A 23,069-nucleotide genomic window follows, 5' to 3' on the forward strand; every position below is an offset into this window, starting at 1 on the left:
TGCCTTATTCATTTATAATTATAGAAATAATAGTTAACTATTTGTATTCTAACTTTTTTTGTGTTTTATTCATTTGTGATTATTAGAAAATAGATAAATATTACAATATATATTTTTCGTTATTATTTAAGAATAGATGTACAATCTAGGTATATATTTAATGTGTTTTATTCATTCATTATTATAGTTGTATGACAATTTTTAACCTATAAGTTGTTTTTTATTCATTAATGAATATAACTTGATTCATTTATTCATTCAAGATAATTGCCGGATTCATATATCATTACAAATATGTTTTATTCATGTATGATTACAAATATTTGGAGAAAATGATTAATTCGTCAATCTTTTTGATGTGGTTGGTAAAAATAATCATGAAAAAAACATTTTTTTTCTTTAAATTATGTTAAAAATGTTTTTTTTAATCATTTTATTGATTTTGTTAATTAAAAATAGATTATAAGCATTCCTAATAATTGGGTAAAAAAATCTATTAATCAAATTAAATCTCATGATTTTAGGAATTAATTAATTGCCCATAAATTATCCATATTTAATTATATTGTAAAATTCCTTCTATGCCCTTATAGAATGATTGGTTCACAATTGTTCTCGCGTTCTCAACCTTTTTAGTGTTCTCAATTGATCCTTTCCCTATATATATATATATATATATATATATATATATATATATATATATATATATATATATATATATATATATATATGGGAAAAGTGAATATACATTACAGCCCCACCTAAGCTTAGGTACTAAACCTCATGAAAATACGTCGTTTTACTATATAAAGATTGCGGTTAGGGGACTCACGATTAACTCTTGAAGATGTAGATTTAAGATCGACGCTATTGTTGGGTCTAAAATATTGATTTATACTTTGCTTTTCTAGGCAATTGGTTTTTCTGAAATGTAATATACATTTGCAGCTGTGTTCACGGCCAGGTGAATGTTTACGGCTGTAAACCAGTTCACGGCTGTAAACCAGTTCACGGCCGTAAATCTGTTCACGACCGTGAACCCATTTACGGCCCATGTTCCCCATATACATATAAATAGATGTTAGGTGGGTGAGGAGTGGTTGATGAATAGATAAGAGTATACGACTTAGAGAGGAAGTAAGGAACTTAAGTGTGTGTATTCTAAGGTGTTCTAGAGAGAGAAAGGAGAGAAGGTGCAAGTGTGTGTGAATCTTGTGTATTGTTCATCATTCCAATATTTAATACATCATAGATTCATATTCTTCTTCTTATTCTTCTCTTCTTCATTTAGATTTGGCATCATCCGTTTGATTGAGATTCCGCACCATCAAACGGATCTGATTGATACTCAAGCAGATTGGGGACTTACAAGTGGTATCAGAGCTTGGATTGTATCAATCAATTTTGTCAGATCTGGAGCGTATTTGATCTTATTTTTTAAGGATTTTTGCGTTTTTTGATAGATCTTTGAAAAATAGGGGGGTTTGTTTTATGTGTTTTTGATAAAAACGAGTTTTGATCGAGTTTTGGAGCAAAAAGAGGTGAAAGACGTTGTTTTTCACGACATATGAAGCAGTGTTACAGCTAGGGTTTCTCGGAGTTCACGACCCACTTGCTAGTTCAGAGCCTCTCTCTCATTCAGCGCCTTGCTGGTTCAGAGCCTCTTTCTCATTCAGTGCTCATTAAAAAAGGAAAGGAAGGATTTTTGGAGTCGCCAAGATTTAAACTGGCAACCTCTCGCATCAACAACTAGCGCCCCTTCCAACTCATCTAGCTTGCTAGATGTTATTCACCTTCCGAATTTAATTCAAAAGGACTCCATTTCGATCCTATTTTTGCAATATTGTCATTTTCAGCCCAAAAATCAATTTCTTTTAATTTTAAAATCCATTTTTCAACCAAAAGTTTTAGTTTTTAATTTTTGACTTTTATTTTTGACTTTTGACTTAAAATTTTGACTTTGACTTTAAAGTTTGACCTTTGACTTTAAACTTTGACTTTCTCGTTTGACTTTCAATTTTTCAAATATAGCTTTTCGGTTTGACTTTTAAGTTTGACTTTTCAAGTTTGACTTTTAAGTTTGACTTTTTAAATTTGACTTTTAAGGTTTTCTTTTGAGTTTTAAGTCAAAGGGCATATTTTTAAACAATGAGTTCCTCAAACATTCCGGTCAATGAAATTTCGTGCTCTCAAACTTGCATTAAAACTGTTAAAAATTTACATGAACACATCAATTTATTAAAAAGAGAAAATAAGGAACTTAAATATGAGGGTTACCAACTTAGGACTAATGACTAAAAGAACAATTAGAGGCGAAGACTAATGACTTTAAGAAATTACAGTCAGAGTACAGTGACAAATGCGTTCATTATAGATATCTTAAGAAATATTTTGATGATGTGATTGTCGAACTGAATGTATTAAAAGCAAAATATAATGATGCTGAATTCAACTTTAAGAAATTTGATGTATCAAGTGAGGTAGTTGCATCGATGATTGAAAAACAATTAACATTAAAAGATAATCAAACTAAGGGGTTAGGGTATCACATTGTACCACCTCCCTTCAATGACAACTATAACCCACCCCTTGAGACAAATGAGGAAGAAATTCCGACTCAGTTTGGCCAAACTCCTGTTCCAGTTTCAGTTAAGACTGAACCATCTGGACCAACCGAGGGTGTTGAGGTGAAGAATACTGATGTTTCTACTTCCTGTGCAGGTAAAGTAGCGGATGATGAGAACAAGGAGAACTCCATTCAACAAACAAATGACTCATTGAACTCTGAGTCTGTTGCTTCTAATCAACCTGTTGTTGGTTAATACAGGCCACCAAAACAAGCAAAATCGATGGCCTGTTGCAAGTGTGCTTGTGGGAACAATAAGAGACAAGGCAAGGGTACGCCACCAGGGGCAGGAAGAAACAACTTCCCAGTGAAGAAAAAGACTTGCTTTCACTGTGGAACACTTGGACACATTGCCAGAAATTGTCCTAATTGTGCATACGTTCCCTACTACGCACAAGGCTGGCAGAACGCGCCAAGAGGGAGATTTTACAAAAGAAACCCTTCGAGGCCACGTTCAAACAATGGCGACTGGAATGCCACGAAGGGCAAGAGTTCAACTCCAAAGGCCAAGAAATCAAATCCCAAGGTCAAGAAGGGAATGCCGACCAAGAAGCCAAATCCAAGAGATGCTCCTGTGAAGCCAAAATCAAAGTCATCTCAATGGCCAGCTTCAAGTTCAAAAGCAAGAGACAAGGCACCCATCGGATCGAACAAGAAATGGGTTAAACCCGACTACAGATGGGTACCAAAGTTTCAATCTCCCAAATCACCTAATGAATCTAATATTTCTTCATCTTCTGTTTGTGATAAACAGGATATGTCATGGGAGAGAGTACCGTGAAAGGATGAAAAAGGTCAACCCAGTTTCAAAATGGATTGGGTTCCAAAGGCCAACTGATCCCGCTCTGTGTCGGAGTAGCTATGGAGGCATATCATCAGACTTCGGTTTGATGGTAGTGGTTGTTCCAAGCACATGATATGGGACATCTCTCAACTGTACAACATTCAGAACTTTGCTTGAGAGTATGTGTCCTTTGCGGGAAAGGAAGTAAGGAAGGAGAGGATCACAAATGGGGTTATGTTCTTAATGACATGAAGAATTTTCGGATCTGTTCTGAGATTATGTGTGCTGTTCTCAGACCTTCTGGATGCAAATTCAATCGGTGACTTACGGTTTGAGTTTTCTTCTCTATAGTCCTGAGTTTATCTTACACTGATTTGTTTTGAAGACAATTAATTTCTTTCTTATAGTTTTTCTTTAGTAGGTATTGTTTGGGAGGTGATATCAAGAAAGTGATAACAGGCAGTCTAAACATGTGTAAGGGACTGAATCTGAATTGTCTAGATTCTGTGTTCAATGTGCTGGTAGGCACGAAAGATTTGACAGTGTAGATTTAGATAGGATTGTTTGGACTGACCATACGACGCTCGGGTAGATTGAGCAGTGAGATAAACACGGGAACCCACGGGATACACTAAATTAATACGCATCTAGAACAGTGGTTCAACTTTTCCTTGATGTACGAACTTATGTCCTTAATTTTGGTTCTGATAGGGCGACTGGGGGGTTCTGATAAAGTAGGTCTGTAGGAAATTATTTTCTTGCTTTCTATTGTCAGTCATATGTTGCTTCCTCTGCGTGATGGGAAGAGATCCGACCTGGATTACAACATATGCAACTCTATTTCTATGCATCTTCTTTATATGTGCAATTCTTCCTATCTGTGAGCCATATGTTGTCCCCTCTGCGTGATCGGAAGATCCGACCTGGGACACAGCATATGCAACATTCTACCTCTCAATCTCACTATCTCTGTTAGTCATATGTTGTCCCCTCTGCGTGATTGAAAGAGATCCGACCTGGGTCACAACATATGCATCTATCTCTAAATCTGACTTCCTCCTTAATAATTGTTTACTCACCTAAAGTAAGGAGTCCTTAGGAAGTTCTTGATAACCAGGGTATATCGGGAAGTGGGGAACACGTTCTAGTGCAACTAAAATTGAACCATTTAGAAGTTGTCTGTAGATCTCGTTGCTTAATTTAAGTGGACAACAATACTCGTGGTCGTCGTCAGCAAAATAGTTTATTTAGAAAAGTTTGTCGATATCCTTCGTGTTTAAGTGGACCACAATACTGGAAATTGACCAGATCTATTCATGAAGGTGAAGGTGCTGATAAACAAAGTTAAGACTGTCTCACAACTTTGATCCCAAATATTTATGTTTTTGTTAAATTTGTTCATAGTTTTCCTCTATGCACAAATCTAGGGGGAGAATTAAAAATATCAAAAATCAAACAAAAAATCAGAAAAATCAAAAATCAAACAAAAATCAGAAATTTAAAATCCAAAAATAGTGTTATTTCTGTTTTATTTCTTGTTTAGAAAAATCAAAATCCAAAAATATTTTTGTTTCTGTTTTATTTTTTCAGAAAATATGAAAAATTCAAAAATATTGTGTGCTAAGTTTTCTTTTAGTTTTGTTTTGTCTTGAAAAGTGAATTCAGGTGTAGATGAGACTCACGGAGTCTGTGTCGAAAATTTCTGAGCCAAGGCTTCGTCCATGATCATAGAAAAATTCTCATTCGAAGGACCAAGAAATGAAGATTATTCTTTCAACATTCAATCCTTCAACCCCAGAAGCAATATGAAGTTGCACTTGAAGATTATGTGACAGATTGCATTGAAGCCTCCTCAATCACTTTGCTGGTATCTATGAATCCGCTGAAGTGATCCAGAATATTCGTTCTCTCTGATGTTCTCTCTGAATATTCTCAAGCTGAAAGCGCCAATTTTCAAGAATCTTTTCAAGAAGCCTCCTCACCCAACGTGTGTTTAATGTCAAATTTTGAAGAGAAGCCCAACGGTTCAAGATGAAGTCATTTATTGAAGATTCATCAAGTTCATCTTGAAGCTGTGAAGAAATCGAAGATAAACGTTGAAGCCAAGCTCCAAATGAATATTAACAAGAAAAACCAACTACTTTTTAGGGGGAGTTTGTTGGGTCAATTAGAAAAGAAAGCTATAAACCAAGGGGGATATTGTTGGGTCTAAAATATTGGTTTATACTTAGCTTTTCTATGCAATTGGTTTTTCTGAAATGTAATATACATTTGCGGCTGTGTTCACGGCCAGGTGAATGTTTACGGTCGTAAATCTGTTCACAGTTGTGAACCCATTTACGGCCCATGTTCCCCATATACATATAAATAGATGTTAGGTGGGTGAGGAGTGGTTGATGAATAGATGAGAGTGTACGGCCTAGAGAGGAAGCGAGGAGCTTAAGTGTGTGTATTCTAAGGTGTTCTAGAGAGAGAAAGGAGAGAATGTGCAAGTGTGTGTGAATCTTGTGTATTGGTCATCATTCCAATCTTGAATACATCATAGATTCATATTATTATTCTTCTTCTTCTCTTCTTCATTTAGATCTGGCATCATCCGTTTGATTGGGATTCCGCACCATCAAACGGATCTGATTGATACTCAAGCAAATTGGGGACTTACATCTATAGTTTTGATAAGGAAGCAAGAATATCAATTATCTTCAACCTCCGTGACAGTGAAAAAAAGTATGTTCACTAGGGTGAAGTAATAAACGATACTGGAGGAAAAAAAACACGGATGGTAAAACGATAACGAAGGAAAGAAATGTTATCGATGATGACATATTTAAGAAGTGAAAACCAAATCGGGTATATTTACTAAGTTAAAACGACATATTTTAGAGGTTTAATACCTAAGCTTAGGTGGGGCTGTAATTTATATTCCCTATCCCCTATATATATATATATATATATATATATATATATATATATATATATATATATATATATATATATATATATATATATATATATAGATGGGAAGATTCTAAAAAATTCAAAATTTCAAAATTTCAAATATTACACCAAAATTTACAAAACTTCAAAATTTTAAATTTTTAAATATTCAAATTTTCAAATATTATACCACATATTTCAAAACTTCAAATTTTAAAAATTTTAAATTTTCAAATACTGTTTTTTCTTAGGATATATTAAGTTTTAAAATAGTTTTATTAGTAATTTATGGTCCCCGATTAATCCTCCGATTAATCCCCGCCAAACCGATTAATCGCTTGACCCCAGTCGACTGTCGAGCTACCGCCGAACGATTTTTACAATCATAGCCACTCATTTAGTAGATAAAACAAAAACATTTTTAAAATGCAAAATAATTGAAAATTTTTGAATTTTTTTTTCCAATATTATTTTCGAAATATATATTTTCCAAAAAAAATAAAAAAAAAAACCAAAAATAAAAAAATAAATACATTTTTTTACATATTCTAGTAGAATATTAGAATATTCTACATATCTAGCAAATCTAATAGAATATTCTAATATTCTAAATATCACATTAGAATATGTACAGTGTAATATTAGAATATTTCACGTACTTTTAAAAAAAAACGGTAATTTTTTTTATTTTTTTTTAATTTTATTTAATTTTTTTTAGGTAAATAAAGTTCCAAAGATAATAATTAAAAAAAGAATTTTTGGATTTTTCCTTTTATTTTGCATTTTAAAATTATTTTTAAATTTAGTCTCACGGTCTCACAAAATTAGCATGGTCTCAAATGAACCTGAACCTATATATATATATATATATATATATATATATATATATATATATATATATATATATATATATATATATATAGGGTGAGGTTCAATAGAGAACCTTAATTAACCAAGGAACCAAGGAACCAATCGTGAGCGTCGGAAATCATAACGATCAACGGGCAAGGAAATAGATGTACACTTTTACATTTGACGCACACACACCGGATTATACCAAAAAATCCACCCTTTACAAAAAACCCACCACTTTTTTTCGTTTAAAATTTTTTTTAGGCCATGTTTTTTTATTAAAAAAAACCGAATATACCGTTGTTCACGATTTTTCGTCCTCTTTCCATAGAGATCCATGATGATATATAAAAAGTTCGGTTTTTATATATCATCATGGATCTGTATGGAAAGAGGACGAAAAATTGTGAGCAACGGTATATTCGGTTTTTTTTCGATAAAAAACTTGGCCTAAAAAAATTTTAAATGAAAAAAAAGAAGTGAGTTTTGTTATAATCCGGTACATGTGCGTCCATTATAAAATTTAAAACTCTTTCTTTTGCCGTTGATCGCTTTAAATTCCGACGCTTTTGATTGGTTCCTTGATTAATAATGGTTCTCTATTGAACTTTTCCATATATATATATATATATATATATATATATATATATATATATATATATATATATATATATATATATATATATATATATATATATATAATGTCAGCACGATGTCTAAGTTTGAATATTTATCTTTTTGAATCTTATTGTATTATTTAAAAATATAAATAAACTCATTAGTTTTTAATTGTTTATGTTTATTATGGTGTCGATCATTGTTTCCATTCTTTTTCAAATTTTGTTGTACATAGTTAATTCAATAACATGTTTCTCATTCCATATCAATTTTTTAAGCTTATATTTACGGATTAGCTGATAACGATTGTTTATGCGATTAGTTTGAATATGGATGAAACATTCAAATCACTGCATACTCAAGGAATGATGAATGCCTAAAGATATAAGGAGTCGGTTCATGGTTGAGTTAAGTTTTTTTGCATTAAGTAACAAAGCACCATCAATTTCCTTTATACCTACAATCTATTTCCTTTTTACATTGTTCCTTTTCTTTTTATCTTCAATACATAATAAATCTTGATAGGAACTGCCTCGGTCACATTGCAACTTGACAACACTTGTCTTCAATTGAATCTCGAATTGATACAACATATCCTTTACTGTAATAAAACTCCCTTACACTATTTAGTAATTCATTGCATGATTCAAATTTGAAGTTAGCTGAACAAAGTTCTTCATTTTGTATCCTAAGATTTGATGAATCCATTTCAATATGTTAAATTAATTTTAATAGTCAATTAATTTTCAATCTTAATAGTTATTTATGTATGATTAAAATTAAAAAAAAAGAGAGAATGGTAATTCATATATGGCTAACATTTTATCCACTGACAAGGAAAAATTTACGACACCATACTGGTCATTGGTAATTCAGTTATGAACCAACTTCACAAAATTTTAATTTTATCATATACGACTAGGGTTTCTGATGGCGATGACCTGGTGTGAGAGCCGACAAGTCTCTTTTGCAAATTGGGCCCAACCAATTTAACTAGGGGATATTTAATTGTTTCTTTATCTTGTTTTGAGTTTTTAAAAAAGAGGTGTGTTTATCCTTTGTTTCCGTTTTCTTAGGAGCTGATTACTATTTGTTTTTTTGGTGGAACTTATTCTTGGTGGTTTTTTTGGAAAAGTTTAATTAAAAGTTTGTTTTCTTGGAAAACCTTTGTTACACGAGTTCTTGCTGTTGATTCTCACAGAATCGACATCAGTTCGTATAAGAGCTCAGAACTCGACAGGCGGCGATAAATCACAATGGACGAGGAGCTTGACAACAACCCCGTAGAGACACCGACAGAGGCAACGAGGATTACGTACAAGACCCACGTGATGTTGCAGAGATCGCAAGGTTGCAACAACGAGTTCGGGACATGGAACTGCAACAAGAGGAACGAAGAGAAGAAACCAAATCAGATCTCGGGTTTTTCGGTGATGGTGAAGACCGAAATCCTTTTGAGGGACGGAATCAACCTCACGGGCAGCATGAAATAGATCCAATTTGTAGTATGGGAATCAGGTGGATATTCCAGAATTCGATGGAAGGCTGCACCCTGACGACTTCATCGATTGGCTCAGCACTGTTGAACATGTTTTCGACTTGAAGGACATACCTGACAACTTTAAGGTAAAACTTGTTTCCATTAAATTACGTAAGAATTCATCACTATGACGGGATCATATGAAAAAGAAACGAATCCAAGAGGGGAGGTCCAAAGTCGAGACGTAGGCCAAGATGAAGAAGCTACTACTTGACAATTTTTTACCAGCAACTCACCGCCAGGAATCATTTTTGGAGCACCACAACTTGCATCAACGAAATTCTATAGTGGAAGACTTTATTGTTGAGTTTGAAAGATTACGCATGCGTTGTGGGGCCGAAGAACAGGAAGAACAAATTATTGCCCGGTTTTTAGGATCATTACGACCCGAGATCGCTGATGTGGTTCAACTCCAACCCTATTGGTCCTTCACAGACGTGTGCACGTTGGCACTGAAGGTAGAAAGACAGAATAGAAACAAAAACAAAATCAACCCAACCAAGTTGGGTGCCACTAAACTTGACTTGTTCTGGACCTCGTCAAGCAAACAGTCCAATAACGCTACTAAGACCAGCCCATTCAAAACTGAAACATCTAAGTTAAACCGGTGTTTCAAATGCCAAGGCATAGGCCACTTCGTAAGGGATTGTCCCAATCAACAGCTTGTTACCCTCACAAAAGATTCTCAACCTCTCTATGACATCAAACCGCTTTATGACACGGAACAGGAAGAAAAAGAGGAAATGGTGGACAAAATTATTTATCCAGACAAGGGTGAAGCATTGGTGGTTCAACGAGTCCTCAGCGCCACACCGACATCAACAAGTGACGAAACTTTATGGTTGCGAAAAACATCTTTTGCACTAAATGCACAGCCAAGGGTAAGGTGTGCACCCTGATCATCGATGGAGGTAATTGCGAAAATATGGTGGCTACTAGCATGGTAGAAAAGTTGGCATTGCCCGTTCAACCCCACCCGGAGCGTTATCAGTTAAAATGGCTAAGAAAAGGAAACGTGGTCAAGGTTAGTCAACGATGCTTGGTAAAATTCTCAATTGGTAATCGATACTCCGACGAAATGTGGTGCGAAGTCATTCCAATGGATGCTTGTCATGTACTCTGAGGGCGACTTTGGCAATACGACAGGCACACCAAACACGATGGGTTCAAAAATACATACTCATTTCGAAAAGACAGAGTCAACATCACCTTGGCACCCCTTGACACTCGTGAAACAGGGACTGAAGCATTAATTTTAACAAAATCCGCTTTTCTTGATTTCAACCGTCACACGACACACCGATTATATATGCCCTTGTGATAGCAGAACAGAACAAGCCACATGCATCACCATCCATTCAGGCTCTTCTTGATGAATTCCAAGATGTTTTTCCCGATGAGATTCCTGCGGGTTTACCTCTCATGAGGGAAATCCAACATTGTATTGATTTTGTTCTCGGGTCGACAATACCAAACAAACCTGCGTATAGAATGAATCCTAAGGAATTTGAAGAGTTGAATAGTCAAGTAACTGAGCTCCTTGACAAAGGACTGATTAGGGAAAGTATGAGCCCATGCGCGATGCCCGCGTTACTAGTACCCAGACATGGAGGTGCATATCGGATGTGTATTGACAGTAGAGATGTTAACAAGATTACAATCAAATACTGCTTCCCTATACCACGTTTTGAAGACCTACTCGATCAATTATACGGTGCATCGGTCTTTTCAAAATCGATTTAAGGAGTGGCTATCATCAAATCCGTATGCGACCCGGGGATGAATGGAAAACGACATTTAAAACACGAGACGAGCTCTATGAATGAGTGGTGATGCCTTTTGGTCTCTAATGCACCCAACACATTCATGCGTTTGATGAATCATGTATTTAAATCTCTTATTGGGAGTTGTGTCGTCGTGTATTTTGACGATATTCTAGTGTTCAATCAAGATGTGACCCAACACCTTCGTCACCTATGTAATGTCTTCTCCATTTTGCGAGACCAGAAGTTGTTTGCTAATTGAACTAAGTGCCATTTTCTTGCACCTGAGGTTTTATTTTTGGGATATATTGTATCTGGAGATGGTATCCGTATGGACGAATCTAAGGTGGACGCCATCACGACATGGCCTACACCATTATCAGTTCACGAGGTTAGAAGCTTCCACGGGTTAGCTTCATTTTACAGACGTTTTATCAGAAATTTCAGCTCAATAGTAGCTCCCATCACTGATTGCATCAAAGGAAGCCAATCCAAATGGACATCGGCAGCTAATAGCGCTTTTGAGAAGTTGAAGAAAAGAGTGTCTCGAGCACCCGTACTAGCACTACTGAATTTCAATCTCGCCTTTCAAGTTGAGTGTGACGCCTCTGGTGTTGGGATTTGTGGTGTCCTTAGCCAAGCTGATCGCCCCGTTGCCTTCTTTAGTGAGAAACTCAATGAAACCAGGCTCAAGTATAACACTTATGACAAGGAGTTTTATGCCATCATTAGGATCTTGGAGTATTGGCATCACTATTTTTTACCTAGTGAGTTTGTGTTGTACTTGGATCATCAAGCTCTTCGGTTCATTAATGGACAACACAAGCTCAATCCGCGACACGCCAAGTGGGTTGAATACCTTCAGGAATTCTTGTTTGTCATCCGTCATAAAGTGGGTACAAGTAATACAATGGCTGATGCTCTCAGTAGCAGACGGTCCTTACTCACCTCACTCCAAGTACAAGTTGAAGGGTTTGAAGTGCTTCGTGGGTTGTATCTCGACGATTCGGACCTCGCAAAAATATGGAAACGGTTTCAGGCATCGACTGGTTTGATATTGAAACACTACTCGATTCATGATGGGTTTTTGTTTAAAAATCAAAAACTTTGTGTACCAGCATGTTCATTACATGATGCTATTGTGTTGGAAAGTCATCCGGAAGGATTGGCGGGCCATTTTGGACGGGACAAAACCGTTAAGTTGGTGCAAGAACGGTATTTTTGGCCTGAATTGATTGCTGATGTGTCACGTATTATTTATCGATGTCAAAGTTGCCATGTAGCCAAAACTCAACACTCTAATGCGGACCTTTATACTCCTTTACCAGTTCCAGATGGACCATGGGAGGATGTTAGCCTCGATTTTGTTGTTGGTCTTTCGTGTACCCAACGACAGAAAGATTCTATCATGGTGGTAGTGGATCGGTTTTCAAAAATGGCACACTTTGTCCCGTGTGCAAAGACTTATGATGCAAGTCAAATTGCCCGCCTCTATTTTGCTGAAATTGTTAAGTTGCATGGAGTGCCCAAATCTCTCACTTCTGATCGTGATGTTAATTTTGTGGGACATTTTTGGAGAACACTTTGGAAGCGTTTGGGTTCCCGTCTCCTTTTTAGTAGTGCATATCACCCTTAAAGTGATGGACAAACCGAGGTGACGAATTGCAGCCTTGGAAATCTCCTTCGCCGCCTTGTGGGGAACAATCCACGCCAATAGGATCTCTATCCTACCACAAGCTGAGTTTGCATACAACCGCTCGTCACATCGATCAACGGGTCGAAGTCCGTTCTTTGTTGTTTATGGACGTAATCCGTTTACTCCATTGGATCTGGCACCATTACCTGTTACCGAATACTTTAGTGCTGAAGGGGAGGGGAGGTCGGAGCAGATTAAATCGATACATCGACAGGTACGAAATCATATTGTTAACAATAATATCGTGTATCAAAGGCGTGCTAATGTTCATCACAAGCGGGTCGTTTTTAAAGACGGAGATTTAGTATGGATACACTTGAGTAAAGATAGGTTTTCTAAGGGTCGGGCAGGCAAGATTCAACCACGGGCGGATGGACCATTCAAAGTGTTGGAGCGTATCAATGACAACGCGTATAAAGTTGAGTTGCCAAGCCACTACAATGTCTCTACACCATTTAATGTTGCTGATTTAAAACCGTTTGTGCCAGAGGAAGAGGAACTGTTTGACTCGAGGACGAGTCCTCTCGAAGAAGGGGAGGATGATGGCGATGACCTGGTGTGAGAGCCGACAGGCCTCTTTTGCAAATTGGGCCCAACCAATTTAACTAGGGGATATTTAATTGTTTTTTTATCTTGTTTTGAGTTCCTAAAAAAGACGTGTGTTTATCCTTTGTTTCCGTTTTCTTAGGAGCTGATTACTATTTGTTTTTTTGGTGGAACTTATTCTTGGTGGTTTTTTGGAAAAGTTTAATAAAAAGTTTGTTTTCTGGGAAAACCTTTGTTACACGAGTTGTTGCTATTGATTCTCACAGAATCGACATCAGTTTCCAAGTCGACTTTTGTGATTTAATCTTGAAGTCAGCAAAATGCAATATCTTCACGTTGAACTTCATGTAATGCAATCCAAAACTTATACTCATAACCCTTATGCCATAATTCTTATCAACAATCCATGAATTATCTCTAAACTTCTTCAGTGACATAGCCAGAATTTTGTTTTAGAATATGCCAAATAATTTACAAAATAGGAACAAATAGCAAAATATTGAAAATGGTAACAAAATATAACAATATATAATTTTAAAGTAAATTATTCATTTAAGTTGGAAGTAACAGATTAATTAATATAATAGAATAAATATTAATATACAAACCTGATAAAGGAGGAATTCATTATAGAGATTGAAATACAAATTGTCTATTCAAAAATTTATTGTCTTAGTTTTTTAATCTTAATCCACATGTCTCAATATCTAAATTATTTCTTTCATTATGAATTTAAGTTTAAAATGAAGTGAGCCATCTTACGATTCATGGCCTTAACATTTTGTATTAAAAAAAATATAAAACCTATATATAATATATTTCAGCTCAAATTTGTGTAAGATGGGCCAAAGCCCACTCCTACACCCATGTCGTCGGAACTTCTTCATGTTTCTTAATTAAAAGAACAGGTTAAAGGCGGTTGAGATTCTTCATTATCTTCATATTTTTGGTAAATAACAATATTTTCTCACTCGTGGTATTTTTGTTAATTAAAAAAGAAAGTCATAAAAGTAAAACCATATTTTTATCAAGTGGAAGAATAAAATAACCAAGTGGAAATATCAGCTCCTTTAAACTTGTCCAAGCTTTAATCCAGTGCTTAAAATCTTTTAAGTCGCATTTTAAAAACTTATATTTTTATACCAATTCATGTAAATCAATATACAAAAATGTTCAAGTTCAATTCGTTCATGCTTAAACGGTACATAATAGGCATATTTTGTTTCATGGCATGCCCCACAAAATGACTCTGATTGTCAACGAAATAGCCCATGAAATTGAAGTATATGTTTTATTATTATTTTCTGACATATTAGGCCTTGAGTTCCCAATCAGTTTATTTATTTGTTTTAATATCTTATTTTAGTAAATGTACGCTTCGTATATTACGTACAAGCTTCAAGGAAAGCAACTTATCCTGCTTAATAAATGTAAGTTTTTTTTTTCACATGTCAATCTTTAATGAGTTTTCACACTTGTCATTTTGTGGAATTTTTGAAATAAATATTATACACTTGTCAATTTTTGGTTTGTTTTAATTTTTAAAATTAAAGTTATATATTTATATATGTAAAGTATTAAATATAATATATATGATATTAAATTGCAATAAATATGTTTCTTCCTTTCTTATTTTAAAGTTTTATATTAAAAAATATTTTTTGTTTACATTTTAATGTTTAATCTTTTTTTAAATCAACCCGTGTAATACACGGATCTCACACCTAGTACACTTGAATAAAAAAGAACTAGTCAAAACATACAGATCCATATGGTTCGGAGGCTAAGAGGTGATTAGGGAGGAGGGAGTCGTTCCCTCCTAACCCACCGAACCCACTGCCACATCAAATTTTGTCTCTTCTTTTTCTTCATCTTTCCCAACCCACAACATACAGAAATCCTATCTTTTTGAACCACTCAACCCACTCAATTAAAAAAAAATACAAAACAACTAAGGTACAAGTTTTAAAACACATGGTACAAGAGAAAATAAGAAAGAGAAAGTAGAGAGAAATGATGAAGTGGGTTAGTAAAACCAATCAACCCACTCGTTGAAGCGGAAGTGGTACCGCCGATAACTCTATTGCTAATTAATATTTTACATTTGATTGTTTTGTATTTTTTTTAATTGAGTGAGTTGAGTGGGTTCAAAAAGATAACGTTTTCGTGTGTTGTGGGTTCGGAAAGATGAAGAAAAATAAAAGCTAAAAAGTGATGTGGCAGTGGGTTCAGTGGGTTGGAAGGGAATGACTCCCTCCTTCCCCCTCCTCCCTAAGGGAGGAGGGAGTCGTTTCCTCCCAACCCACTGAACCCACTGCCACATCACTTTTTCTCTTTTGTTTTTCTTCATCTTTCCGAACCCACAACACACGGAAATCATATCTTTTTGAACCCACTCAATTAAAAAAAAATACAAAACAATCAAATGTAAAATCTTAATTAGCAATAGAGTTAACGGCGGTACCACTCCCGCTTCAACGAATGGGTTGATTGGTTTCACTAACCCACTTCATCATCTCTCTCTACTTTCTTATTCTTATTTTCTCTTGTACCATGTGTTTTAAAACTTGTATCTTAGTTGTTTTGTATTTTTTTAATTGAGTGCGCTGAGTGAGTTCAAAAAGATAGGATTTCCGTGTGTTGTGGGTTCGGAAAGATGGAGAAAAATAAAAGAGAAAAATTGATGTGACAGTGGGTTCGGTGGGTTGGGAGGGAACGACTCCCTCCTCCCTAAGGGAGGAGGGAGTCATTCCCACTCAACCCACTGTCACATCAGATTTTTTATTTTATCTTTCTTCTATCTTTCCCAACACACAACATATGGAAACCCTATATTTCCCAACCCATTCAAGGAATTGAATGAAATGTAAAAAATTTCAGAGTAAAAACACTACAAATAAATAAATTGTCTATTCTATTTTTATAAAGACACTATATCTTTGTTTTATAAAGTTAAAACCAAAAAAATATATATATATACAAAAAAGTACAAAAAAAATGCACGTAAGCATGAATTAATATGATCAACAGTGGCAGAGTATATGTAGGGCCAGGAGGGGCTATGCCCCCCCCCCCCTGATATTTGGACCATAAATACCAAATATGACTTCAAAATACTTTAGTATAGGCCTGCTAATTTCAAAATTGGGAAGTGGCCCCTCCTGATTTCTCCATAGTCTATAGTCCGATTTCCAAAATCCAAACCAAACGAGTGAAGCACAAAGTGGAATCGATCGTATCTTCCGCCCCAATCCCCATCGTCGCTCACTGCCTCGCTGGTCGCTCATCGTTGGAGTCTTGACGCGTGTGGCCTGGTCTCGCCTCTCACCATCTTGCCAAATTGCCAATCGACAGTCACCATTCATCGGAAATAAGCTGTCACAGTGTCACCGGAAATCACTCAAATCAAGTATGTTAGGTCATTCTTTCTTCGCTTCCGATTCAGCGGTTCTCCTATTCTTGTAGGTTGTAGTCCTGTAGTTTAGTTGTGATTTGGGAATCAATATTCAATAATCAATTCAACAATCAGGTATGTTCATACACTACCAAGACCCCCAGTAACTTGAAATTTACGACATTTCTCCTGTAGGCTATAAATATATATATGCTCCTGTTCTCTCAAGTCTCAATTTCTCGGATTAGAAATTAGGACTGCCAAAATCCAAATGCTCTTGTTTGTTGACTTGTTGTGATTTGGCCTTTGAGAATCAAATCAATAATCAATTCAATGTTGATTGTTTATTGTTACTTTGTTACAGATTTTATATTAGGACATTAGGTATTGTTTTCACTTTTGATTTTGAACAGTTTTTAAACACTGTTATTTGTTATTTGTTTTTACACTGTTATTTTGATTTTAGACATTGTTATTTTGATTTCAATGAGTTATTATGTTATTGTAGATTTCTATGTTTTTTTGGTGTTTATTTGTTGAAAGCAATTTGTTTTTTTTTTTATGTAAAAACATTAATTTTAGTTTATATTACTTTCGGCCCCTAATTAATTGTTCAAGCTCTGATGGTCAAGATGAAAAGTTGAATTCAAACAAATAAAATAAGTTGATTGTGAGTGGGTTCATTAAACAAATGAATTAATTGCCCGTGTCTTGTCTCTATTGCCTTTTGCATTAAATGTTATTGCGTTGTAATTTTCATATGCATGCATTGTCAGTGGGTTCATCAACCCGAATCAAACCAAAAAAGACATGAAACTGCTGAACCCATGGTGCTCGATTTTGTTTCCCGAGGTACCGTCCCATCCCATTGACGAAACCGCATATGACTCTTGTAAGCCTGAATGACCAAAAACATTGTTGGCGAACTTGGAGAGTGTGTTGCCGCATATATACATCTCCGATTGATGCATTTGAGACGATAAAGAAATAATATAATTATATAAATGAAGTGAAGAGTAAGTTTACTGATGAAAATATAAAATTTTGAACACATAATTAATGAAGGGGACAGGTTGAGGAAAAAGCAAAACTTAAAAATAGAGAAAGTTCCATAGCCCAATAGATAACAAATACAAAATTATTATCTATTTTTTGACATTTCTAGGGTTTAAACCAACATATATGTAGTTAAGTTATAATAATGAAAAACCCGGTATTAAGTTATAATCAAATCCAACACCCACCCAACAACATCTGACCCACCCAAAAGCATTTCATGTATGTGCCTATGTGAGGACCAATTCCATGAAAAACCATGTAGAAAACAAAAACTAAATCAAGAAAACAGAAATTTGCATCCCCTTGTAATGAAGATGAAATGGTGGTAGCTTTGTGATAACGAATAAATTCGAAAATTGAGATTTAATGAATAGGAAATCTATGGACTATGGGCGTGAATGGGGTTAGCCACAAGTTTCACCTAATACATTTTAATTTAAAGTCAACAAAGTAAACTCCTAAGAAAAGGTGGCGCCGTGAGTGATGCACCAATCATCTTGTATAATTAAATAGCAAATCCAACAAATATTTGACTTTTCACCCAACCATTTTGGTCATGTACACAAAAAACTAGAATATGTACAAATGAAGTAGATAATAAGCCTATTACCTGATTCTTACTTGGAGCAATGTACATGAAAATCGATGGATAACATATTTAATTTATGTCATACACTAACGATCTGATCTTATATAAACACCAAATCCAACAAAAGTTTCAAAATTGACGCCTTTAAACATAAAGATGTCATACAAATAAAAAAAAATATAAATAAAACAGTATTAGATAGCAAATATTGAAAATATATTTTTAAGAACAAACTGCATCTAAGGGGATCTATCCGGCTTCTCTTCCTCTCTTGATCTTGGCAACTCTGAGCACTGCAACATATATCTTGTCCATAGTTTCCTCAGCAAACCTGAAAAGCTTCCATCTCCAGTTCTTGTTGAACAACAGAACTCCAATAACACCCCAAAACCCTGTTGCAAAACCACTCATTATGTCCAGGTAAAACAACCAGACCTCTGCACGCTCCTTAGCTGTTTTGTGTTTCTTCTTGCGCTTTTTTGTTGGGTCTTCAAAATCAGAGCATTTCTTGGGCAATGGAGCTCCACATAGATCTTTGTTTCCGGTATATATTGATGGATCATCCAGGGTCTGTAACTGGTTTCCTGTTGGAATGGGTCCCGACAAGTTGTTGTATGACAAATTCAAATGGCTCAAAAAATTCAAAGCTGCCATGCTTGGAGGTATCATCCCGGTCAACTCGTTTCTAGATAAATCAAGAGAAAATAACTTCTTCATGTTTCCAATGTTATATGGAATTCCACCACTGAGATGATTATTAGAGAGGTTGAAACCCATCAACAAAACAAGTGCAGTTAACTTGACCGGGATTTCTCCTGAAAGTTTATTGCTTGAAAGGTCCATGTTAAAAAGTAGATCCCACGTTTTTGTATATTCAAGATCAACACCTTTCATGACCTGAATCACATTATCTTCAGGACGCCGATAGTATGGGTTAGAATAATCATATTTCATGGCATTCAACTCTTCTAGACAATCAGGTATGCTTCCCATCAAGTTGTTGTATGCAACATCCAAAATCTGAAGATTTGAAGATTTGCACAAAGATCGAGGAATTCGACCAGTGAAGTTATTTTTGTGTAACCTTAAAACCATCAAATTTTTAAGGCTCTCTCCAACCCATTCGGGTATGTTTCCACGTAATTGATTATCACCCAAATCTAAGACTTCTAGATTTCGTAAATTCCCCAATTCTAAAGGAGGTTCACCAATGAAGTTGTTGTCATTCAATTTTAACCGGTATAATGATGAATTAAGAGCTAAGGAACCCGGAATGACACCAGAAAGCCGATTTGAACTAAATATCAAGGTATGCAACTCTTGAAGATTCCCGAGGCACTTGGGAATTTTCCCGGTTAACCTATTTCTCGAAAGATCAAGATATTTCAGATCTGTCCTTCCGCATAATGACCTGGGAATCGACGCATTGAAAAGGTTATTTTCCAGGAACAGTGACCTGATATCATAATCATATCTATTTAGACTAAAATTTCCTCCGTTGGGAAGGTTTGTCAAAGGTCCGTGGAGTTTGTTGTAAGAAAGATCTAAAAAAGGAATGATTGGCATCTTTTGCAACCATGTAGGCAGAGGTCCCGAAATTGTAGCATTGGACAACCTTAACGTCTCAAGTTCCCTTTGATTTCGCAGCCACTGTGGAAATCCATTTGCAATAATGCAAGAACTGAGGTCAAGAGACTTCAACACGAATGGAGGCAACCACTCACGTGAAATATTGAATGTCAACCTAGTGTTGGAAGAAGTATCCAACTCCGTCAACATCGAAAGGTTGGCAAAATGGGCTTCAAAAACTACTCCTTCTAAGGAATTGTTTGATATATCTAGCGAATAGAGTTTGACAAGTTGCCCAAATGAAACCGGAATAGTCCCATTTAACATATTTGAAGACACATCAAGGGATTGTAGTGAAACAAGTTCTCCTAGAGATGTTGGGATAGGGCCTGTTAACCGATTGGATTCCAAATTCAAATATGTTAAAGCCGATAGTTGTCCAAATGATTTTGGAATTGAACCATTCAGTTGATTAAAAGAAAGAACGAGTGTGTTAAGATTCCCAAGGAAGGTTGGAATGGGGCCAGTCAAGTGGCTTCTCGACATATATAGTACTTCTAAAAATCTTAATCTTCTTAAAGATTTGGGGATTGAACCTGTAAATCTGTTGAACGATAGATCTATCTCTCTTAAATTCTTCAGTCTTCCAAGTTGTTTGGGAACTGTACCATTTAAACTCCCATGTAAAATCAACCTCTCCAAAGCATATTTGGAGCATTCCGATACATTTTTTGTTGAGTCAATCATTTCTATACGAAAATAATTGTCTGACACACTCAATTTTTTCAGGTGACACTGTCGCCAGATTCCAACATGCTCAATCTGCTTAAACTGGTTAGAAGAAAGATCAAGCTCCAGAAGGCCAGGAATAATAGGAACCGATGAATTCAGCATGTTTCCAGAAAGGTCAAGGACTCTTAGGGAACTCATGTTTGTTAAAAAGGATGGAAAAGTACCTCCAATTGAATTATAGCTAAGATCCAGGTGTTGGATGTTAGCAAGGGTACTGAAATTAAGATGAGAGGGAGATAGATTCATGTTATGGAGCCCACAACGTGACAAATGCAGCTCTGAAAGGGAAGGGATCATGTTTAGCAAGTTTGCAAAGTTCAATGTCGAACCAAGATCGAAGTCTGAAAGATCCAGGAATGTTAGGGACTTCATGTTTAGGAAAAAGCCAGGGAGTGGACCTTTGAAATCGTTGAAGCCAAGATCCAGGAATACTAGGGATTTCATGTTTTGTAAGAAGCCTGGGAGTGGACCATTGAAAGAATTGAAGCCAAGATCCAGGAATACTAGGGATGTTGTGTTTTGTAAAAAGTCTGGAAGTGAACCATTGAAAGAATTGGAACCAAGATCCAGGAATACTAGGGATGTCGTGTTTTGGAAAAAGTCCGGGAATGGACCTTTGAAATCATTGAAACTAAGATCCAGGTGTTTGATGTTGGGAAGTATTCCACTCGAATTAAGAGAACGAGAAAGATCAATGTTGAAAAGTTTACATGATGACAAACTTAACTCTTTTAACGAAGGAATCATGTAAAGCACCATTTCCCAGTTTTGTGCGCCACTAAGATCCACATAATTCAAGTTGAGATGCTCGAGTAACGAAAGGTCAGAAGTCCATGCCATATTATCGGCTTTCATCCCATAATTTGAACTGAGATCAAGAACCTTTAGATTAGAAAGATTTCCAATGTGATGAGGAATAATACCTTGAAAACCAGCATCGGAGAAATTGAGGTAGCTCAGCTGTTTGAAGGATCCAATGAAGTCAGGGATTTGGCTTCCTCCAAAATCATTCCAACTCAAGTCCAAGTAACTGAGATTCCTCAACTCTGCCAAAGAAAAGCTCACCCCATCACCAACTAACCATCCTGTGTCTCCTCTGAGATGAAGGCTTTTAATGTTTCCGGTGACATTGTCACAGTGGACTCTTTCCCACATGCAACAATCCTTTCCAACCCATGATGATAACATTCCAAACTCATCTCTGACACTCTGTTTGAACTTGAGAAGAGCAAGTCGCTCTTGCTCAAAGCAAACGATGCTAGTATTTTCAACACCCAAACAAGAACAATTGTTTGCAAACAAGAAAACACTTACGAATATGAGATAGAGCCCCAAACCTCTATGATTCCCCATTATCAACCCCAACTCACTTTTATTTAGAAAAAGGTAAAAAGAAAAAAGCGGAATGGGAAGTTGTTATCAAGAACTCATGTGTTCGTATGATAAATTAATAAAATAGTTTGTTTATAAAGCCATAAATAAAGAACAACTTGTTATAATGGATGACTTTGGAAGTCAACGGAGAATTTGTATTACTATATTCTTATGGTCCTATAGGCTATTTTTTTTTTCTCATGATCAAAGGAAGTAATTTGCATCATTTTATTATAAATTATTGACAAAATTACAAAAATGGTCCCTATGGTTTGCCAAAAGTCACAAAGTCAATCCCTGCTAATTTTTTTTGACGAACATGGTCCCTGTGGTTTCCAAAACTTGCATCAATGGCCCTTTTTGCTGACGTCGTTACTGTTCATCCGTTAGTGTAAGGGTATTTTGGTCTTTTCAAGTAGCAGGGACTGGGTTTGTGACTATCGGTAAACCATAGGGACCATTTATGTATTTTTTTTCTATATTTTATGTTTATGAGTTTGTGACTTTTCCACCCATTTACTTTTTAAAATATCACTTTGAACCCTTCACTTTGAACTTTGAAAAATGTTACTTTCACCCCTCTATTTTCTAAATTTTCGTGTTTAACCCCGTATTATATATAATTTGTTTTTTATTAATAACTTTCGTTCGCTAACCTAAAAAAACTATTTTTACATGTTTATTTTCATATATTTGTCGGTATAATTCAAGGTGATCAACGTTTCGACTATAATTTAGAAATTTCTTTCGTTATTTTTTTTAAAGTTACATGGTTTTTTTTTATAAAATTGTCGGTTTAAATTCGAGCTTATTTTTCGACGTAGTTTTTTTTTTAAAACTTTATGTACGTTTCCTACGTATGAGACGGGTCATATATAATAACTTTCGTTTGTTAATTTTAAAAAATATATTATATTCGAGATTGTCTAT

The 23,069-nt window shown here is 35.4% G+C and overlaps 1 protein-coding gene across 1 annotated transcript; it reads right to left on the minus strand.

The window, feature by feature from the left end:
• Positions 1-18,359: 18,359 nt before the first annotated feature.
• LOC145133963 (uncharacterized) lies at positions 18,360-22,186 on the minus strand. Its single transcript, XM_079068906.1, has one exon. The coding sequence runs from the start codon at positions 22,116-22,118 to the stop codon at positions 18,654-18,656; it is 3,465 nt and encodes a 1,154-aa protein (XP_078925032.1). The 5' UTR covers positions 22,119-22,186; the 3' UTR covers positions 18,360-18,653.
• Positions 22,187-23,069: the final 883 nt, after the last annotated feature.

Source organism: Lactuca virosa, chromosome 8, assembly GCF_052849685.1.
Source record: "Lactuca virosa cultivar CGN04683 chromosome 8, Lactuca_virosa_CGN04683_v6, whole genome shotgun sequence".
Lineage (NCBI taxonomy): Eukaryota > Viridiplantae > Streptophyta > Magnoliopsida > Asterales > Asteraceae > Lactuca > Lactuca virosa.

Bases quoted from the DNA above. Each gene is read 5' to 3' on its own strand.
- LOC145133963 (XM_079068906.1), bottom strand. From the start codon at position 22,118: ATGGGGAATCATAGAGGTTTGGGGCTCTATCTCATATTCGTAAGTGTT.